The following is a 23,067-nucleotide window of genomic DNA, read 5'->3' as shown; positions in this document are numbered from 1 at the left end:
CGGGGCCCGGCTGCCCCACAGCACAGCCCCGTGCCCCCGCCGCAGCCCGGACCAGCTCTGGCTCGGCAGTTTCATTATTATCTGTGCAGCGGCACAGATGTGCACCGCGCTTTCTGTGTACGGAGAGAGGTCCCTGCCCTGAAAGTCTTATAACCGAAGCAGACGGCAGGCGCTCCCTGTGCCGGCTCGGCTGCCGGGAGGTGTTTATTTCCAGAAATCCATTACGTGACATTTGGTAATTTTTCATAGCGCCAATGCCAAACCAGAGAGAAATGCCCAGAGCAGGGACAGGGCTGCGGATGCTCATATCAAACCCAGGCAGAGCGGGCACTGGGAGGGCTGCGTGCCTCCGGTCACCAGTCCCACCACCGCTGTCCTTCCACCAGGACCCCTTTGCCTTTGCTGGGTCCACAGCACAGACCTCCCAGCCCTCCAAAGACGTGCTGTAAGCCTCGGAGCCCACCTGCGAGGGAGGGGAGGAAGTATTAGTTTATCCCTTCTCATAAGAGGCAAGGAAAAGGCCACGCCAGGGTTGTCTGGTGGCACAGGCAGGGAGGGTGACACCAAACGGGTCTTCTCATCCCTGGGACATCCCCTCCGCCATGTCGGAGCTGATTTTAAAAAAAGCTAGGCCTTTCTTTGACTGGTGGAGCGTGATAAGCACTCGGACTGTCAGATCCTCCTTGTTTTAAATAAATTCCACTGACGTACTCTCTTCTGACATAAATTATTAACCAAGCATGATGCACATAGTGTGCCAGCAGCAGCATCGCAGGGCAGGAACAGGCAGCAGGTGAGACTTTCTGCCTGCAACCGCAGGTGTGAAGCAGTTAAATTACACTGTCACTGGCAGAAGAGGTGTGCCACCACGGCTGCCCCCTGCCCGCCAGCGTGGCCATACGATGCAAAGTCACACTCCATCCCCAGGCCGTATAAAATCCAAACTTCTGTCACCTCCACGCATCCATCTGTGCCAAGAAGCACTGAGAGTGGGGACTGTTTTTCCTGCCTCACCACGGCCTTTCTGACAGTCCTAAGGACACAGGTAGCCAGCTTTGCTCTGCTCCTGGAAATGCTGTGGATGTCCTGGAGGTACCCAGCCAGCCACTGTCTCCTAGGGTGGCCCGAAGCAGATGGGACCATTTCTCTCCCTTCAGCCTGAAGAAACTCTCAGTTAAGCTGGGACAAGGTGGGTGAGACAGGGACAGCCTTTCAGAGAGAAGGACAAACTCATCAGCCAACATGCAGAGGCAAACCCTACTACCTCCCCACTCTCTCCCCAGTTGATGTCTTTTCACCAGAACATTAAAAAAAAAAAAGAAAAACAAACAGGGGAGAGCCTGAAGAAAAGCCAGCCATCAGCAAGGGGTGTGGGGCCAACATCAGCACTGGTGGAGCTCCTGGGAGCACCATGAGACATCGGTATGGACCTGTGCTGGGGGCTGAAGGGTGTATGTGAGAAATGGCTGGGATAAAAGAACAATTCCTCTGCCCCAAATATAAACTCAAGCAGCCTGAAGTCAGAGAAAGGAGAAGAGTTGTGTGACCCTCAGCTCTCTGAAGCCCTGGGGGACGGTCGGCTTCCAGCACCAGACACAAGTCATCCAGGCTCCCCTTCTTCTCCAGCCACTCCATAGAACCAGAAGAAAGGGGAAGGAGAATTAAGCAGAAAAAACAACATTACGTATTTTTGCCTCTCATAATTCAGAAGAACAACGTCCACATTTCATCCTGGAAGTAGCTGCACTTTGGGGATTCTTGTGTCTAAGACCTAATTTGTAAAGCGCCTAGGGATCCCTTAGGGTAAAAAAAGCATTATAGGATCATGATTAAAATGGACACATTATATTTCATGTCTCAGTTCCACAGAAGTGGAAAAAAAAGACCAAGATCTAACTCCAGAATGAGGGGACAAAACTGAGAAACATAACACCCATCCAGTGGAGTGATAAAAACAGGACACAGATTCCTACCTGTTGAGTGCTGCACTGGAGCAGCCACTCCAGGTCTCCTGCTTTGCCCACTGCTCAGCCACACACAGCAGTGACACAGAGTAAAGAGCAGCAAACTTTTTTTTTTTTTTTTTTTTTTAAATAAAGGCCACAGTCCTTGGCCAGAGCGGTCTCTCTGAGCTCTCCCCTGGGCTTGTTTTGCACGTCAGGGGTGGGATCCAGCGCTCCATTATGGCATCAGAATGTAGAATGCAACCTGCTGCCGCCTGACCACAACCCACACTCAGGGCTTGCCCGTGGTCCCACCGGCTTCTCCAGCTGCCAGCACAGATAATCTAGATGAAAAAAAAAGGCATCCTTGAGCCTTTCACCAGTACTTACACCAACAGTGTCTCTGGTATACTCTGCCACAGACTGGGAAGCTCCTTTCGAACCCTTGGCATGTACGTGGCTAGATGAGAAGCTATTTCCCCAGAAGAACAAGTGAAGCCATGTATTTCAGGCTGAATCTCATGCCTGTGTCCCATCCACACGGCGCACACAACTGCTGGCGTAATTTCTCTTGCACTCTATTTCCTCGGCGGAGCCTGTACATCACCTGGCAATTGATCTGTCGGAGGCGACACGACCTGCACCCACAATGAGGGTGCAAAGGAGATGTGGCAGGAAGGCAGACCCTGTTCAGCCATGTCTGTGGGGAGAGAAAGGGGCTGCGGCAGCAGGACACCTTGGACCTCGGGCTGGGAGGCTGCTTCTGCAGCGGGGAACACACAGCACGCCAAGAAGGGGGCAGCTCACCGGGAAGGGGCCCAACCACTTCACCGTCAAGGATACCCGACTTCTGAGATACCAGAACTGTGGGTGCAGATATCACTTGGCAGTTGGAGCTCAGCATGGAGCTGGACTTTTATGGAAACCTAATGGGTTGTCCCCTGCGCCGTTTTGAAACAAATGCAACCCCCAAGACCCCCAGTCCTGCCCTTCCAACTCTCACTGCTAAAACCCTGATCAAACCAGTGAAATAAACACAGACCCCATTTCTAGATTTTCCAGCACTCATCCTCTCCTCCAGACTATTTAGCGACTCTTCAGACCAGAGTAGGGTCCATCTGAATTTCTGTCAATGCCTTGTTTTTACCTTCTGCAGCAGAATTCAACTTTTTGACCTGGGTTTCGAAGGCCAGGCACTGCTTGACCCATCACCTTCCTCCATGCCACCAACAGCCTCAGCAGACACAGTATCATCTTCTTAAACCATAACCCATAGTCTTTATATTATAGCCTTCAGCTTCTACCCCCCATACAGAGGAGTGTTCTCTCTCAGATGATGTTCGTCTTTGCAGGCAAGGACAACACTTGTGCGGTCCACAAAGTACCATGGCTATAGTAAGCCATAAACGAGTACAAGAAAGAGAAAACTCTAAAGAGCATCACTGAGTTCCCGGGAACAACAGCAGAGCAAGCCTCAACACTTGGGGCTTCAAAGGGCTGGGGAAGAGAGAACTTTTCATCAGACAAAGTGAAGCAGCAGAGAACACGGCTGAGCACTACCTGTGTGTTGTCTTCATCTCCCTGAGCATGGACGGTGTAGGAACGACCACCATTTTTCAAGGTCTCAGTGGCAATGCGCACTTCCACCCCTGGAAGTGGGGTGCCCACAGAACCTGCAAAGGAAAACAAGATTGAAACAGTGGACAGACTCTGGGAAACAACAAAATCAAGGATGCAAAAGAGCAGCTGCTCGTCTATGAATGGCATCTGCAGACTGTGCTGGCACTAAAGAACTTCCTAGCAGGGGGTTACCCTTCAGGAAGGCTTCGATCACATCGTATGTCTGCATGCAAATGTCACTGCGGTGCAATACGCTGTTGTTTGCTGAGCAGGCAGTGTTGGAAATGCCTAGGAAAACAAATGTGTCTCCAGCCCTGAACAGTCTCTCTTGGCCAGTCTTTGAAGACATCAGCACAGCTTCGTAGCTCAGTAATGAAGCTGTCTTTTTAAAAAAAAAAAAACAAAAAAAAACCACCACCACGAAACCTACACAAAAACGTGAAAAGAAAGAGCACAATGATTACTACAGTGGCTCACTGCTTCTCTATAGCCTGGACCTGACAGAGAAGGCAAAGGCTTAACAGTGTGAGAATTGCAAGGGATTATCTCAGTTTTATGAGACATCAATACACTGTATATAAAACATCATAGAAGAAAAGCAGAGATCAAAACCACACCGTTCTTCTACAGGTTTCAATTTTCAAAGCCAGGGAATCTGACACAGTGTCACGAACAACAGCCATTAAGCTCCAAGATGGTCCTGCGACACAGAGCTCCCCAACCTGCAGCGTTCCCACCCCTTGGTTTAGTGCATGCTCTTCTTGGTGGGCACCTGAAAGCATAGAAAAAAGGGCAGCTTTGTTCCTTCGACCTCTGTCTGACGGGGGACTCCAGGCTCAGCAGCAAACAGGAGTCGTGGGCATCTGCTGGCTCAGCAGGTTTCACTCTGCATCTCAGTGGCACAGGACAGCTCTCGTTGCACGATGAAGCCCATGACTTTCATCCCGTGCGAAAAGGGAGAGGGATGTCAGCGCAGAGCAGCCTGTGGCTCAGGAGGACTGGACAGGTCTAAGCTTAAAGCAGTAAGTGTATTCTTTATTTTAAGAGATGATCAATTCTTTCCCTGGAGACCCTCCAGTTCATGATGCTTTCTAGCTCTGCTAGAATCAGCTCAACATTGGAAAGTCCTCAGAGCAGGGTGTGCAGGACCTGGAGCTCAGCGCTGTCTTCCTCTTGTCATCTGTATTTCAGGCGTTTGGCTTCAAGTGGCATTTTCCCTATCCTGGTCTCATTCTCCTGTTCAAGCCCTGGAGATCCGGTATCTGTGACATCATGATTTTGTTTGCTACATTGGTCAGTTGCCATGGAAATTGATATGTCGTCGTAGCCCAGATTTATGGCATCCCTGCAGGATCAGCTAAGAGCAGATGGGCTATGAGGGAGTGAGATTTTATTGCAGCGAAACTACCCGAACAATTAGCAAATCTGGCAAGAAATAAACAGAAAGCGACATGGCAGTTCTGTGATGTGTGTCTGTTCAGCTTGAAATTGCCTTCGGCATTCAGGTCAGCCAACACATGCAGCCAGATCCTTCTCTTACCATGAGCATCGCCTGGGCTGCTCTCACCTCGTGGCCAGACACTGCCAGGAGTCAGAGACAGAGTACTGCAGCAGAGTACGGAGGGAGAAGCATGTGCCAGGACAAGTCACCAGGAGAAATGCCTGGAGGTGCCACACAGAGGTATTTAGGTATTTTAACAGTCTGTTACCTGCCATGGTAGACTCCAGGAGGACTCAAAAAGCAAGTAAGAAGTCATGGAAAACACGCCAAATGTTTGCACATCAAGCTTGCTTCAAGTCATCTTCTAGACTTCTATGGGAACATTTTCCCCAGTCTGAAAATCGCCTTGTGCAAACAGCCTCCAACCTGCCCGCGAGACACGGCAAGGGACAGCGGGCAGACACTGCAGAGTCATTCTTGCAAAGCTCATAGAGGCAGCAGTAACCAGTGCAATGAACTGCCACGGGCTCTCACAGATTTGCCATCTCTGGAAGCCTTCAAATCAAGGTCAGACGGATGCCTTCCTGGAAGACGCTTCCTCCCTGTATGCAAGCTACTGACCTCAATGCAGAAATATAATGGACTGATTCATGGGCAGCGGGACTAAATGGTAGTCTCAGTCTTTGAGAATGACATACCAAAGATCAGCACGGCGCTGTCGAACAAATCTGAAGACGCAGAGAAGGCAACATGTTTCCCACGCAGTGTTTCAGATCACCATTACAAATTATTTCCTACTTGGCTAAAGTAAAACCAACATGTAAAATAAGTCCCTTGTGGGGAGCTGTTTCCTTATATTTGGTCTGGAAAAGGCTTTCTGGTATTTAGGAAAAATTACAAACTTGGAAATCAACATCTGTAAAGGCTGAAAATGCTCGTAACATTGATTAGAGCTACATGAACCTGACAGTATTCATAAAATTTGTGCAAAAACAATGACTAGAGCTTCTCAGGCCCATCTGCCGGGTCAAGATACACACCGAGCTGACTCCAACAGGTCAGCAGAAGGCTGAGCCCATTCCCAAAGGAACAGCACCGGAGGTCCTGGCTTCACTCAGACCACAATCAGGGGTGATCAGAAGGGGGTCAACACTCAGCACTGGCTTCCTTTTGTCCCTAGCCATAATCCCGAGGGGAAACTGAGGAGAAACCCCTGCTCCTTCCCCTCTCGCTCCCTCCCAGCTCTTTCCAATTTGCAGGCTCCTGAATGTTAAGAAATGCTGGCAACATGCCCGCGGTGTCAGCTCAGGCAGCATCAGCCGGGCTCCAGTCAGGAAGGAGTGACACTATTATTCTTCCACCGGTTCTCCTCTCTGTTTAAAAAAGTTGTCAGCTCTTCCCAGATAAATTTAATTGGCCCTGCGGTCTGTGTCCTTCGGTATCTGGGGACCTCGATGCTGTTATGTGCGGTGGTGTCCTGGGAGAATTGAAACAGGCCAACGATAAGGCACTCAACGATCTCACTGTCAACAATACACGGAGTCCCCGCTGTAGGAGCTATTAGCCGCCTCTGATCTAAACCTCCAATTAAAGTGGTGATTAGGCCCAGTGAGGCATTCTCCGTCCATGAATTATTCATCTCCCTTCACAGTAACAGCACCAGGGGGGATTAGAATGAGAGCTGGTGAAAACAGAGGCATTTTAAGCAGGGTTTTAACCATATACAAGCAAACATTTATCTTTCAAATCTTTCATCTTTTCTTCTTCTGGAAATTAAAGCCGCCCACCTGCGCCTGCCCCTTCAGACCTGTGCTGCGGGTGGAGAGTGGTGCCACACTGCCAGAGACACTGGCGGTGACAGGGGCAGGACAGGCAGGCACCGAGGACTCGATCCTTCCCCTAGCTACAGCAAGTGGGTGGAAGCGGGTGAGGGAAGCCCCAGGACCTCTCTTCAGAGGCAAGAGCTCATGAAGCAGCAGAGAAGGACATGTACTGCTTCCAACCTGAGAGAAATCCCCTGGGCAAGTGCGAGGATCCCTGGATTTACCCAAAGGGGTGAAGTGCCACGCTTGCAGTGCTCTCATTGCTTTGACCAGCACGTGGGTCTGTGGTCACTGCTGCCTAGCATCTGTCCCTATAACACCAGGGCCATCTGAGGTCTTTTCTGTGGACGCTTCACTCCTCCTGCCCAGCCTCTGTTCCACTGCATTTCCCAGTTGACTCTCTCGCACTGGATGCTCTGTGGTGACCTTACATCCCAGCCTCTAATGGAGTACTATATCAAAAGCTTTTTCACAGCTCCAGTAAATTATACCTCAACTTCACCCATCTGCTTCCCAACTGACACTTCCTGAAATAAATTAATCAAGCCTATTCAATTACAGCCTTCTTTCTGTAAGGTCTCTCACTGATCCGCACCTCTAAGATCCTTCTCTCCCCTCTTGGGGCTGCAGCAAGCCCCTGTACAGCGGCTGGAGCGATGGTCAGCCAGGCTTTAGCCCCAGCCCCTCTGCCTGTAGCTGCACGAGAGGATTTGTCCCCAGCTCCCCTGCAGACCCAGGTACAAGACATCTGTCTTGCCCATGTTATTTTCAGTCTTACTTCCTTTCTCCTTTTTTCTCCTGGGAAATTTCTAGAGCCTCCACTCATTTCCCCTCCTGAAGATGAATGAAAAGCAAATATAACCAGGCCACGGGGACATTCAAACTGCACCGTCACCCCGCAGCGTGGGGATCGCTGAGAGCTCGAGCAGGTGGGAATCTCATTTCCCTGCCTGCTTCCCTCTCCTGCCTGCAGGGACAGGGTTTCTGGGGGAAGGGAACACTGGCTGAGCTGGGGTGGGGGAACTACAGCTACTCTGCAGAAGTAAGCTAGGGTTTGTATTTCGTGCTGCTGTTCTCAGGTTGAGGAGCCAGTGCTGAGGGAGCTGTGCCTTCTTCTCTCTCTGTGCGATTCCTACAGGCACACGGCTTCTGCATCCCATGGGACTGGGGTGCTATGGGAAGCCAAGACACCCAGGACAGCCCCCCTGGGTAACTCTGGCCCCCAAGACACCAGAGACCGAGACGATGCATATGGTGCCATGCATGTGCAGACAGCATGTGGGGAGGAGAAGGTGGCATAGTGGTGGGCTGGGTTGCTTGGCAGACAGATGGCCACGTTTTTAACCAAAGGGAGGGTGGGGGCATTTCATATTTTTAATGTTTCAGATCAATTTATTTCTAGGTTACATAAACTACAGATAATGAGAGGAGTCACAAAGTGTAGCTAAGAGAAGTGAGGGAAGACAAGGAGAGAACAGAACCAGAGTGTACAACGAGGTGTGACAATTTCTAATTCCTGAAGAGTCAAGAAACTCGCACTAAAATAAGAGTGAGCAGACATCCTATTTTAAATGTTCAGTACCGATCGGTTGGACATGAACTGCTGCGTGGGGAATCCTGTGTCAACACTGCACACAAATACAACCTCACAGAGCAGGAGCTGAAGATTCAGTCCCATCGCAGTGCTTGAGGTGAGACTTTGGACATAATAATGCACCAATATGGACTCTGCTTCCTGGGCAGAACCAGCCTAACTGATCAGGTCAGCATGCACCAGTGCAAGCTCTGCGCACACAGCTTTGCCGATCCACCATGGCCAGTGATCCCAGGGAAACCCGCCAGCTACTTCTCACACCCATGCCCCTTTCTGGCTTCCCAATGCCAATTCCCCTACCAGCATCACTGTTCCTACCATAGCCTGCTCCTCAATCATGACAAACGGTGATTAGACGTATATTCTTTGCGATGAGAAAAAAAACAAGAACGCTTCACAGCCAAACACCTCCCAACAGTGTGCAGCCTCTAGAGAGTCCTACCTGGGACACGGACTCCATGCAAAGGGTTAGAAAGCGCCATCCCAATCTCAGTCATCCCATACCTCTCCAGCAACGTGTGACCTGTGATGCTCTTCCACTTCTCCAGGACAGGCACAGGCAGGGCTGCTGAGCCTGACACCATTAACCTGCACAAGGAAACCCCATATAAGTATCGAACGTCATCTTTGCTCCAGGGAATTTGCAGTCTAACACAGGGTTACATAAAACCTTGAGACAGAATCCCCAAGAGCTTTTAACTGCTACCAAGAACGTTCCTCACATATCGAAGACGCTCTGTCTGATAGGGGTTTTAAGTCAAGATGGGACAGCCTCCTAAGAGAGGTACTGCAGTACAAGCTGGGGGTGCAGGACAAAGTCTTTAGTCTTGTGTTACGTAGGGTGAGACATATAACGAGCGTGCAGACCCCTTCTGGCTTTACCATGCAAGAGTGGCTCATAATTAAATAATGTCATCCTGGTTCTTGTCAAAGAGACACTAGAGCACAACAACCAGCACTGCAAAGAGGTGAAGCTGAAAAGAAACCTTGGCAGATCCACTGTGGGGACAGCCAGCCACCAGCAGCCCCTGCCCAGTGCAGAGGGGCATCGCTCCCCTACCTGATGTTCTCCTGGCAAAAGGCATGCACGAAATCCTGGACTTGCGGCTGAGAGAAATGCTCGTCATAATACTCTATCAGCTTCGCATAGATAGTGGGCACAGCCATGAAGACACTGATACGGGGAGCTTGGGAGCTTAGGAATTTCTTCCAAACCTATAAAGGAAGGGAACATACACATATAAAAAAGTACACCTCAATGTGAAGTGTTGAGGGAAGCCATCGTCAGCGCTGCCAGTGCTAACTCCTCAGCACCTTTGAAGAGGTTCCCAAGTGAGGGCTCTGCAAACACTTCACGAGGCAGTGAGCCCTTCCACTGCTCCTTTGTATGGTGCAAGGGGAAACTGAGGTACAGGAGTCCAACAAGCTTGTTCAAAACAAAGCCACCATGGGCTGCTCACAAACAGTCAAACCTCTGCTATCTAAGACTTCCAGAAAGTACAAACAATCGGAAGCCTGTTGTATGCACCTCATCCATGCCCAGAACAGCAGCTCCCAACCCTCATCATGCCTGTTATTGCCCAAAGCACAATATTCAACTCTCTCATCCCACCAGTGGATCACCCACCTGCTTACACTCTTAATGAGCACAAGATGATGGAAATGGCAATTTTAGTACCGTCATGTCACAGCCAAGATTTTGCTCATGAAGACGGCAGCTTGTGGCACAACCAATTAATTCCCTTACCGTGTACAGCTCCTCAGAGGCTACACAAAGCCACCAGCTTTTCAAAGCATCGGAGTTCTTCTTTGGAAAGACACTAAGTCACATCCAAAGAACACGACACACAGGTAGGAGCCCACAAACTCAAACTTTTGAGGGAGAAATGCTTTTAAAGTGGATGGCGGGGCCAGGAAGAGAGGTATCGTGCACTGGAAGCGAGACTCCACTTGGAAATGGTCATCTTCTGGTGAGTGGGCACAGAGAGACATTCCTCCAGCAAGCTCAGATGAGCCATCAGAAACGGCAGGTAAAACAGCTGCAGCCAGGAGACAGCAGCTAGCCAGGAGGGCAGCTTCATCAAATGCCCTCATCCCAAGAGGAATGGTCCCTGCAGGACACGTGTTCTTCAGCTGCAACGCCTGCTAACCTGTGGGAACTACAAATTGGGGCAAATTCCAGGAGCCGGTTGTGCTGGGTGGGGATGAAGACCCAGCGAGCCCCGGCTGCTGTCTTTGTTGAGCAGCCCCACCTGGGAGCAGTTAGCAAAGGGTAAGAGCCATAAATATTGCAACTGGGTCCATTCCTCCCACACCTTGCCACTCTTCCCCCTAGGTAAGCTCTTCCCAAGACAGGAATGATCCAAAGCCATCAATAAATAAAAGGCCGTGGTGACAGCCGCCTCTTTCCTTTCGCTCCGGTCCCTGCCCCGTTGTTGACAAATGTATTTCCTAACAGCTCCTGACAATGTGCGCCGCCTCTCCCCTCCCTGCCTGCGCACGCTCAGCTGCACACAGGCGCGTGCGACGGCAAGAAAAAGCAGGAATTGATTGAAGGTGAACAAGTGATTCTCCTTCATGCTGTCACTGCCTCCTTCCCCTCCGTCCTGCTCGCTCGGGCTCCATTTCATTACTTTCTACTTCGCTGCATCGGCGCTGCCTCCCCCCACGTCTCTCACTCCACTGCTTCAGAACAATCAGCTCCTAAAAAAACCCCACCACCACCATGTTGTTATTCTTAATAGAGCAGGACACATCCAACAAAGGCACTGTCCCACTGAACAGAAGGGAGTTCATACTGCCTCCCAGCCCAGAGATGGTCCTCGATGGGGTGAGACAAAGGCACGAAGTAGAAACACCCCCAGACACCTTGGGAACTGGGACAGGAGTACTGCAAGATCCCCTCAGCATCAGGGAAAGCAGAGGAGGAACATGACTTACCCAGACTGATACGGGTGACATGCTCAGAGAGGAAACATCACACTCCCTTGCAGAAACCCCAACTACCAGCATGATCACCTAAAACAATCTAGAATAGGCAAAATTACATTTAGAAGGATCTAACCCCCACCATATTCCCCCCAGCCTCCTCCCCCAAAGTTTTTTTTCTCTTCAGTCCCCCAGTATCTTTCCCATTTGAGGCAGCAGGATACAGAAGGACGTCTCCAAAGCCAGGTGCTGAATGCATGGATCTGCTTTTCTCAGCCTGGTGCTCCCAAGAGCCATTGCCTTGGGCAGGGAAAGACGCGTGATGGCAAGCAGGGATCAGGACTGTGCCGAAAGAACTGAAGGGAGACAGATGCTCGGGGCTGTTCGATCCTTGCTGTGTGATTTGTTTTTTGCCTTCACAAGTCCAGAGCAGCTGTGGGGAGTGCAGGCAGACTTCCAGTCTGGCCACGCAGCAGAGTTATTTTCACATGGATTTGGATTTGAAAAAACCCCAAACCATCACTCCAAAACACAGCAGATCTCTCTTGCACCCCAGAATTCCCTGTTCTTGTACGCCTGCTCAGCTTCTGCCCTAGATAAAATCCTCCCTACTGCCACTCCAGACATGGGAGCAGCTTTTTCTGTGTCAGTCCGACTCGCCCCAGCAACAGCCCCTTCCCGAAGATAAGCAGCTGCCTTTGGATTTGTGCCACCAGCTGCTGGGGTGATCTGCTGACAGCCAAACATCTCCACCTGCTCTGCTCCCGCTCAGCCAAATCTGGATCCTACCCACATGTTTTAACGGTACTAAGCATCGAGCCGTGGTACAAAGCTGGCAGCCCCAAGCCCTCTGCAGACCCAAGCTGACCGGAGGGCTTGTCACTGCCCAGCCAGCTGTAACAGCTATTTCTGTTTTATAACTATAACTTCACAGTTTGAGAGAAGGATCTGGGAAAGTCTCGTTACCTGGGACTAATCAATCAATCCTGGGGCTTGGACAGGCTCATAGCAAGAGGCCAGCTTTGCCCTTCCAGCACAACGGCATTCTCCAACAGTCAGGCTTAGAGCAGCACAATCAATCTCCCCCTCTCTGTTATCCCATGTGTCACTGTCATCACATCAATTACCTGCGGACAGGATATTGGCAGCCCATCATTTCATTTTATTTTGCTCACCTGACACCTCAGGACTACAAGTGCTTTTAAATAGCCACGGATTCTGGAGGCAAACACAACACTGCGTGCCACAGCTACCAGACTTTGCACCGAGCACTCACTGGACACAAGGGAAGGGGAAGTCTTCCAATGGAAGACGTTCAGAAGATGGACCAAAATTCCTTTTAAAATAAATAAAGGCTAGAAACAAAAAGTTTCCAACCGCAAGAAAGCAAGAGTGGGAACAGCTTCCTATCAGCAACAATGGCAGCAAAAGCCCAGGGCACACTAATAGGACCAGGCTGCTTGAGCCAGCAAAGAACTGGGAGACCTTCTGTTACCAAGAGCCTTCCTGTCAGCCCTACATTCCTGATTTTCTTCCCCTCCCACTGCACAAAAGCATATCTGGGCAATTCCATGGACCAGCCAGTGGGATTTTGGCATGAGTAAACAGCGGGGGGGGGGAGAGAGAAAATGACACCAGTGGGTACAAAACAAGCCCAGTGAGAGACAGCTGCAAGATTTTTCCCACGTATTTCTTCCAGCACACAAATGGCATGATGGTGACTGAGGACAGAGGAACATGCAAGCTGCTCCAAGAGATGATCCTTCCATACAGCAACCTTCCCAACCAGCCTCCAGATCTGCTAAGATCACCTGAAGCAAGATATGTAAACACAGAGGAGAAAAAGCAGTAACTTTTTTTTCCCCCCTTAGAGAGCCCTTACCTTTAGAGGGAGATGCGCAATGCCATAAACTAGACAGACAACACCAAACCTGCCAACATCTGGGCATCTTCTAATGCAAAAAAAAAAAAAAAAGAAGAGAAGGTGACAACAACCATTTGTATACCAAATCTCGCATGACTTTGCCTGATACAGGAATCCCCAAAACAGCCCAAAGAGATGCAGTCAAAAATGCCTAAAAGCTGAAAAGGAAGCGAATATCAGCATGGATTTTCTCATCAGGCCACGAACAGCTAATAGACAGCCCGTGCTGCTGCCTCTATTGACAGATACAACAGCTCCTCTCTTCTATAAAATCATTGTATCATTTTCAGTTGCTATTGAATTTTTTTAAAACCTTTTCAAAAGTAACAATACCTCTAATGCAAGGTTAAATCATCCCTTTACTTCCCTTTTGATCGGGGAGATGGGTTTGTGTTTTGCATCGATTGCTGCTGTGCGGGGTAGCACTGCTGGCGAGGAAAAGGGCTGCCTGCAATTTTGAGAGCTCTGCGAGAGCAACAGGCAGCAACGCGGCTGCAACCAAACCAGCTCCTCGTTTGGCAAGACCCCGTGCCTAACGCCGAGGACAGAAAGCTCCTGTAACTCTACAGAAGCACCAAAGGGATGGCAGGACCACGCACCCTCGTCTGACGCCACTTTATCCCCAACTAAGGCAGCCGGGCACGACATGAGATGGGAGAGCATCAAGGGGAGCCCCGCTCTCTCCTAAGGACCGAGCCACAGATGCTTCGTGAGCAATATGCAGAGAGAGAAACATTCTTCTCTTCAAAGGAAAATTGGGCCCTCGGTGGCTTCGTCTCATGTTTGTTATAACCCCAAACTGTTTGCGCTCTGCATGACTCTGGTTTTAATCATTTATTCATCAGTGCAGTTTGATGGCCCCTCTGCATTCCAGGCTGAAGCTTTTAAACCCTTCCTATGCTGTAGGCATACTGAAAGGAGCAAGTGCTTTCCCTGGGACCTGGTAATATAAGTAAATATGACAGGCTCTGGTTCCATTTTTTATATTTCCCCACACACATCAAAAGACATTACTCCGTAACAGATGCTGAGGACAGACGGCAGATCTGGGGAGACGGGAAGAAAAACTCTAACTTTTTAAAGCCAGGTCTGCGAGAAGTGATCAAACATAATCCATTCACTAGTGACCTGCTCCTCCCTCCACTGACTCCTCTTTGAGTCTGAAATAAAATTACTCCTCTGAAGCCTCCCATTAACGGATGAAAAGACAATTGCCTTTTTCCAGCTGAAACTGGATGGGAGACGCAATCCTCAGCACGCTACCAGCAGCGTCTTAGCAGCGCTTGGTTATTGGAGATCAGACTCCTCTCCTTGTTACTCCGTAACAGATGCTGAGGACAGACGGCAGATCTGGGGAGACGGGAAGAAAAACTCTAACTTTTTAAAGCCAGGTCTGCGAGAAGTGATCAAACATAATCCATTCACTAGTGACCTGCTCCTCCCTCCACTGACTCCTCTTTGAGTCTGAAATAAAATTACTCCTCTGAAGCCTCCCATTAACGGATGAAAAGACAATTGCCTTTTTCCAGCTGAAACTGGATGGGAGACGCAATCCTCAGCACGCTACCAGCAGCGTCTTAGCAGCGCTTGGTTATTGGAGATCAGACTCCTCTCCTTGGATTTGCGGTTGTTTGGCTTTTTTTTTTTTTTAGAAATAAACTAAAAGAGCCGCCCAGAGTGATGTTTGCAGAAGCGACAGATCCAGGGAAGAGGCTCACTGCAGTGCATGCTTCTCCTTCCCAGAGGCAACGGTGACTGCCAAGCCATACATCTCCCTGCACAGCCCAGTGAAGGTATAAAGCATCAGCACCCAGCCTCAGCCCAGTCTGGTCCACACACATAACAGCAGCAGCAAGGACAGTTTGCTCGCAGGTGGAGCACAGGCTGCCGGGCTTCACAAGGAAGTCAAGGGTGTAAGCATACAATGCAGCAGTGACCCCGGAGCAACACCTCAGACGCAAAAAATCTCGACGAGCGTCAGGTCTGCGGCACCCTCCCACCACAGGAAAAAAGCTGCTGCAGGTGACAGCCTGTTTGCAGCACATTAGGGGAATTAGTCCCAAATCACAAACTAGCTTTGGGCACTCATCATTCCCATCAGGACAAACGCCTAGAAAGAAGGGTCCAACTGAAATTAACGATTTTGATGGCTTTGCATGTGACATTGTAAAACCGGGTATGATTTTTAGAGGGCTTGATCCTTGGAGGCACCTTAAGTCAGACATGCATTAACGCTGGCACCAAAACAACAGCTCCTTTTGGAACTTTAGGGCAATAAATCTGCATCTCGGCATATTTATCATGGAAGCGGTTACAGGGCACAGACAGCGTTGTCATTCTGCAGGCAGCACACCACAGCTCAAAACTTGCCCAGCAGAGCCAAGTGGGCAGCGCATGCCACAACTAGGTCGCACAGTTGAGATTTCTACGAGCTTCCCCCATCACTCATGAGAGCAAGTTTTTTCCTTCATGTTTTTGAATACTTTTATTTCCCCTTCTACACTCAAAACTGGAAGACCTCCTGGGATCCGATCTCACATTTATCAATGTGAGAGGAGCTGACAGGGAGCCTTTTGCTACCAGAATATCTTTCCCTTATGGGAAGATCAGAGGTGCTCCAAGGCAAAGACAAGTCATTCCCATCATTTAAACTCAGAGTGGATCCACATCGGCCCAAAGCCCCAGCAGAGGATCCTGCAAAGCAGACACTGTGACCTCACGATTCGCTCCAAAAGGCTGCGGTCTGCAGGGTGTCCAGGACAGCCAAGTCCTGGTCCAAAACAGGGCTGTCAACATACAACTGTGATGGCAAGAGCACCAGCATGGAGGATGCCTGGCTTCCCCTGGGTCTGTCTCTCTAGGCTCACTGACATTTCCGAGTAACAGTCACACCACAGGGTGTGCTCAGCCTTCGCAGCCATCACTGAATCGATGTCAGGAAGGGAGATGGAGAGAAGGAGTCGCTGGGGAATGGATGCTGTAGTGCCTGCTTGGTGCAAACCCCAACTGCTCCAAAAAGCACTTGCCCATGGGCTTTCTCTGATGCCTGGTAGAGGCGGCTCACACTGTGCTCCTTCATTAGGCAGAGGCATTAATAGTATCTTCTCCACTGCTGAGCAATTTGCAGAAAAACTATACAAATCCAGCATCTTTAAAATTTCTACTCCTGCATAAGTAAAGAGGCAGGCACTTCAAACATGTTCCAAATCAGCTGAGAAATGCTGGCTGCCTGCAAACAGGGGCAGTGCAGCTGGAGAAGTAAACTCAGCTGGAAGCAAGCTATCATGGGAGGATCGTATAGGGATGCTTAGGCTGCAGCTTGCTTTGGCTCCAAAGGAGGTTTCTGTCCTCCCAGTTCTCAGCCCTGAAAAAAAAAAAAAAAAAAAAAAAAAAAAAAAAAAAAAAAAAAAAAACACCAAAACAAAAAAACCCAACACCAAAACAACACACAACATCAGAGCCACCCTTGCCCCACACAGCTGCTGGGAGGAACGTTCAGGCTCACTGCTGTTCTCCTGCCCACTCCCAGTCCACATGCCCACAGCAGCGCTGAAATATCTCCCCCCCACAGTCAGTGCTGTCGCTCCCGAGCGCCAGAAGCACACCCGGGAGTGCTGGGTTCTGCTCCCACGGTCTCCAGGCAGGATCGCAGGCAACAGCCCGAGACGGGCTCCCCGTGGAGACACGCAGCACCGCAAGGAGTACACGCACCAGAGGACTTAGCACATCATGTACAAGTGGACTGTAACGCTGGAAACCAAGGGTCCATTTATAAACCCTTTATTAATAAGTGATTAATAGATGCAGCTATATTTTTTAATAACTTACAATAAAAAGATGCTACAAAAAGCTCAAGCAAGACAGTCTTAACAGATGGTGCTATAAAGTGAATTATAGCATGTACAGTAGCTAGTGTAAAGTAATGGATGTCCTCATTTAATAAAAAGAATCTGATTTTATGCAGCAACTTTCACGCTTGAGGCATCTCAATACACTTTAATGAGCCCTTGTGGCCTCGGCAATAGCTTGCATGCAGCCACGGACATCAGATGCTGTTTTAGTAAGAGAGTGGATGTTGGTCAGGACACTGGGGTTACTCCACAATCTTGATTTTTAACCTTTCCTTGGACAGCTACCAAAAGCAGACAGAAGGGTCTGAAAGATGCCACCTCTTAACACTGCACTGCAGGGAACGACAAGCAAGCCTTGGTCCGGGGCTTGAAACGACTTCTAACTAAGGAAAAAAGAGCATTATTACCATCGCCGAAACCAGACTGGCATCTGTATCCACGACTATAAGGCACGCCGCAAATTATGTAATTTAATAAACACTGTAATAATAAAGTATTTATTTTGTATAATGAAGTGTTAGTGATTAGAAACCAAACACACATTGGGCATGCTGCTGCGGTTTCTCTTGAACCCTTGCCAGTATCACTCAAGGCTAAATATGTCTGCAGCAGGTTGAGAGTAAGTTCCTAGCCTTGTTTTGATCAGCCTGTCAAGTGTTTTAGCTGCCGTTCGAGTTTCTTTATATCACACTATAATTGGCTGCTTTCTCAAGGTGCAGCGAAGGAAAAAAGCACACAGCAAAACTCAGGCTCCTTTTGCAAAATCCTCCACTGAAACTCTGCTGCTTTTCTGAAAGCTGATTTCAGTAGCAAAGGGCATTTTGTAAACAGCTGGTGAAAATAGACTGGAACTGAAAGGCAGCTTGCATTAAACTCCACAAGAAAGCCTTATTTACCCTCATGTGCTTTCTTTGTAGTGTCGATCAAACCACTTTCAGCTCCCAGGGGAGGCCCTCGGAAAAATAAAGGGAATAAAAAAAATAGAAAAGCAAATGACGTCCTTCAGAGCCTGAATGCACCTGAGAGCCCTCGGAACGGTGCTCGCTGTGGCAGGCACGCTTGCCACTCCGACCTCCCTGCCCAAGTTCAACCTCCAGGGTCAAGCGGACGCCCTCCAGCACTGTCCCCGCTTGCCCTTGGTTGTCAAGTCTGGGGGAGAGCTTTGATCAGAGAAAGCAGGCGGGGTGTCCCGCTCCCCGGCACCTGAACCCATCCTTCAACGTCAGCTCATTGATTTGCAGATGTCGGGAGAGAGCAGAGAAAAACACAAGGGTATAAGGGACAATCAATCACCGGTGGCACAGGACGTGGAGAAACGCGCCCTCCAGAGGGCTTGGCTTTGCTTCCAGGCTGCCAGCACGCTCTTCTGCCACCTCACCAGCATCACCAGGGCCAGACATGCCCTGAGCCCTGACTTTGGTGGGACACATGTCCCTACTGCACCCTGAACTTTTGGGGTGACAGCCAAAATACAAGGGAAGACAATTTGGCAGTGACCATTGAGGCAAGAGCACTGGCCCTGCCTGGGGACCTTCCTGCCACCTTCTACCACAGCATCCTAACTATTTACTTTGAAAATGCAAATGCAGAGCTGCCCCTCTGGGATTTTTTTCCCCCCTGAAGGGCCAGTGCTCAGGCAGCAACTTGAGTGTTCAGGTGTCATGGCCATCTTGAAACAAGAAAGGAAGCGTGCATTTTCTGTGGTTGCTTCTCCGAGAAGCAGATATAAGCAACAAAGAATCACCCAGTCCTGCAGTGGCCCAGATCAGAGCCCAGGCTCACCCTCGCCTGACAGCAGCACAAAGGTTTCTGGGTGCATCCTACACCTTTGCGCTTTGTCTTTTCAGTGTGACAAGGCCACCCAGCATATGAGTAAATACAAACAGGTAAAGCAGTCTGTTCAGTTACAGAGCACAGGCTTGATGGGATCTTTTCACTTTCCCAGAGAGTTCTGTACTGACAACGCACATTTCCTTTCTGCTACGAGGTGGCACCAGCACCTGCAAACCCAACTGCTCCCTTAACAGTGACACTGCAGACTCCAACGCCTCTCACCACCCACAACCCTGGGAGATGTAGCTGAGCAGTGCCAAATCCCAGGGGCCAGTAATTGTAGAAACTGTTCCACCTTACTGTTGGTTGCCCTGTTTCTAGCCCCTTTTCTTCCACCCTTTAGGTCGGCTGCCTGCCGCTGCAGCAAGGAACAAACGAGAAGCAGAGCACTGGGACTGGCGTTTCCTGTCTCGGCTAGAAGACAACATTATAAGCGTGTCTCTACTGCATTCAAGTAAGGTTTCCCTCCTTCCACTTTTCCTGCAAGAAGCTCTCGATATGCAAACTCTCTCTCGTATCACTCAGTCTAAACCAATAGACCTGCTCACACTTGTTTCTCCGCAGAGGAAGAACAATGCTTCCATGCAAGTGATGAATACCAGTATTTCTCTTACCTGGGCTGCAAGAAACTCTAAAGCCTGTGTTCTGTCGTGCAATGTAATACAAAACACCAAGGACACAGGATTGAAAGGGAAAATGCAAACTACTAAAAATAAAATAACTGACAAGTAGCACACCGCTAACATGCAAGACAAAAATCCAGTATTTCTACTTTTCCTGGTACTAGAAAATTACCAACCCTTATTCTGGGTGCAGGTGTTCTTAGCGGGTATTTAGAAGGGCCCACCTCCAGTCAGAGACCCTCAACGTCACGAGGAGGGGCAGTGTAGCGCTACGACTACGTACGTCACACTTAAACAAGTTGTAGCCTCCAGAAGAGCACCTTTACCCCAGACTGAGTGTCCAACTGAAAGGGTTTTTTAACAGACAATTTGTGAACCGCATGCAGCCAGTGGCTAAAGAGGCTGGAATTCTTTAAGAAATTATTTCCATAGTTGCTCTAATTACAACGTATGGGGTCTTGCTGCTGAATTTCAAAGACAACGCGCAATCCCTCCAGGCTTACCATCTGTGCACTGAATTCGGGTAACATGATGCATGTCGCTCCCACCCAGAGAGGACAGAGGAGCTTATTGATCACCCCGTGGACATGATGTAAAGGCAGCACGTGCAGAATAACATCCTCTTTCTTCCACTCCCATTTTTCAACCAGCCCTGTGGTCTGCAGAAGAAAACATACAACCCAGCGTTAGAGAAGGAGGAAAGACTTGCTGCTCAGAAAGCCTGAGGTATCCAGGCCCCAGATCCCCTGGGCACAGCTGGCGGCAGAAATCCCAGACCTCCTGGAACGATGCCTGGGCACAGAAATCTTTCCTTTAGGGTCAGCACAAGCAGCATTCCCACCACAACAGTAGAATACAAAAGGAATACCTCCTGCATCTTATCAGTACCTGTCTTCACATACATCAGCAAAGTCCTTCCTTGCTACTGAGAAACAAATAGTCAACAATGATTTTAAGTAAGATTTACAAGATTATTAGCCTGGTGCTGTACAGGCAGAGTTGGCAGAAATAGTAATTAAAAAACCCAAATTTTCCCAGAACTCTGTTGACATAGTTTGGACACTGATGACATAGGACTTTTAGCACCTGTAAGGGATAGCCAGTAGGAGTAGAAAATCCCCATCTGATAAACAGAAAATAGGTTTCATGTTAGTAAAAAAATATTAATATATCAAGCTTCTGAAATACTCTGTTATGAAAGCATAATTATCGAAAGAGTTAGACCTAAGGCTTCTGGGTGAACAATGCCCTTCAGAGGCCAGTGTTAGCAACTGGAAAGCCTATTTCCAGCCATCTAAAAATAATTAAAAAAAAAAAAAGCATTTGAACAGTGGAATTTAGTCATGTCATTCACAACCCTCTTCCACAGGGCAGGGAACACGTTTTATGCTTGTCTGCAAGACAGCACAAAAGACGGTGACTGCTCAGGCCACCCCCTAAATGATCAGCATATTTGTAAGGGAATAGATTCTTTGCTCAATATAGCCAAGCCCTGGCTCTATCCATCAAGGCTTTCATACCACTCCCGACACTGCAGTATCCGAGCACCCAGAACAACATAAGCTCTCGGAGGCATCCATAAGGCACGATGTATTCCCTGCCCTTTTTCCCTAATGGCATGAGTCTATCAGTTGCAGGCAGTGATAAGCAACTGGTGAGGTAGTCAGCAGGCTCATTCAAACTTTTAATTCCTTTTGGCTCAGAGAGCTAATGGATTTTTTTGCCTTGGGGATATATAGCTGAATAATGCACAGACTTCACACGGTACTGTACTGGGCTAAGTTATATTCCAATTAAGGGTAAAGATTCTTTCCTAGTCGCAGTGAAGAAAAGCAAACTGCAAAGAAAGCACACTTTTTACAACAGGTCTCACCCCTTCTGCTTTCCAGAAAGGCAAGGAGAAGAGTCCATCTGCGCCTGGCTGCAGCTGCAGCACAGCAACACCAAAACGACAAGGTTTAGAGCCTCAAACACTTCTGTGTGTTTACCTTAACAGTGTTGAGGACTTTCAAGCTACAACCCCACAGCTCTGTGTAGGAATTTGGTTGTGGTAAGGTATATCGTGCTTTGGGGTTCGCAAGCCCAAATCACCTCCCAAGGCCAAGACCTCTGTAACTTGGCACAAGCTTTGCAGAGGGAAAGCAGCACTCACCACAGCTTGCACGTTCTCATGGGTGCTGAGGACTCCTTTCGGTCTTCCTGTCGTCCCACTAGTGTAGATTATCATGGCTCCTCTGTCTTTCCATGAGGAGCAGGTTGTCAAGGCACCCTCTTCCACTGCTGCATGACTTGCAGATCCATCAGTATGAGACCTAAGAAGTGGCAGAACTGGGACTCCCAGCTTCTCAGCACTAGGGGCTATTTTCTCCACATATTCCTCTGCTGCGATGACTAGAGCGCTCTGTGAATCCTTAATCACATACTCCAGTTCCTGTACAGGGTGTTTCTTGTAAAGGGGCACTGCTATGCCCCCACTCATCCAGGAAGCCCACTGGGCTACCACATACGAGGCATCATTGGGACACAAAAATGAGATCCTCTCTTCCTTCAAGTCCCTGCTGGAGCACTCCAAAGCTCTACAGATCTCCTGGGACAAGCGTAGACTCTGGCAGAGAAGGTCCTTGTAAGTGTGCTCACCATTTTGGTCAATGATGGCAATTTTATCACCGAAAGCCAAAGCCCTAGTGAAGACAGGGGTAATGTCACTGCTGCAGGCTGCCCGTGAGGTTTGCAGACCCCTGCGGGGACAGCCAGTCCTCTTCTGCCCATGCAACCCCCATCTGCAATGGTTCAAGTCCCGGATGAGGCATCGAAGGGGCCGGTTCACTTGGGGGAAGAGCAGGGAGACCAGCATCCTGCCAGCACCGTCTGTTTTGAAGTGATTCTGCAGAAAGCAATTATAGGAACAGATAAGTACGTGCAATGATTACCCAGGGGTTTATTCCCACAAAGGAAAAGTGGTAGCCTTCATTTGAATAATACCCACTGTATTATTAATGTTTATGTTCAGACTGCTGCATCCCCAGTGCGCTAGGCCCTGCCCAGACGGAACAGGAGACAGAGACCCTTCCCTATGCAGCCTCTGCGCCCCTAAAAAACAGTCTAACTTAAATTATGAAATAGTTCTCATCAATCGGTAAGATTAGGACACCAGGCAGCAGCTACTTGAGGTGTCATTCTTACTCAGTGGGATCAGCATTTAAAGAAATTAAAGACAACAGTACCTAGCTCTCAATTTGCAGTTTCCACCACTTTGTAAACCACTGCCTTGCTCTGTGCTTCGAGTTAGGCAGCACGGAGCTGGACACGAAATCCAAGCCTCCTAAGGTTCAACAGAGCAGAGGATTGTTTCCCGTGTGAGCTTTCATTCAAGCAATAGCACATCTAAATAGAGGAAAGTGCCCAAAACCTCCCACCTGACAGGTCATCCGTCACAAACACCGCTTCAGCTCAAAAGCTTTCTTACGTGACAGACCAAGTGGTTAAC

The 23,067-nt window shown here is 49.1% G+C and overlaps 1 protein-coding gene across 1 annotated transcript in view; it reads right to left on the bottom strand.

Annotated features, from left to right (window-relative positions):
- Window positions 1-22,434, bottom strand: part of ACSF3 (acyl-CoA synthetase family member 3) — a 65,622-nt gene extending 43,188 nt beyond the window's left edge. Inside the window, exons 1-5 of the mRNA XM_009889484.1 lie at window positions 21,733-22,434; window positions 20,084-20,239; window positions 9,482-9,636; window positions 8,864-9,009; window positions 3,504-3,616 (exon numbers count right to left, since the gene is read on the bottom strand). Of these exons, the coding sequence (XP_009887786.1) occupies window positions 3,504-3,616; window positions 8,864-9,009; window positions 9,482-9,636; window positions 20,084-20,239; window positions 21,733-22,434 (1,272 nt within the window). The remainder of the gene's footprint in view (window positions 1-3,503; window positions 3,617-8,863; window positions 9,010-9,481; window positions 9,637-20,083; window positions 20,240-21,732) is intronic.
- Window positions 22,435-23,067: the final 633 nt, after the last annotated feature.

The sequence above is a fragment of the Charadrius vociferus genome, unplaced genomic scaffold (genome assembly GCF_000708025.1).
Source record: "Charadrius vociferus isolate BGI_N301 unplaced genomic scaffold, ASM70802v2 scaffold1897, whole genome shotgun sequence".
Classification (NCBI taxonomy): domain Eukaryota; kingdom Metazoa; phylum Chordata; class Aves; order Charadriiformes; family Charadriidae; genus Charadrius; species Charadrius vociferus.
The sequence above is the reverse complement of the archived record's forward strand: the minus strand, read 5'-3'. Positions and strand labels throughout refer to the sequence as shown.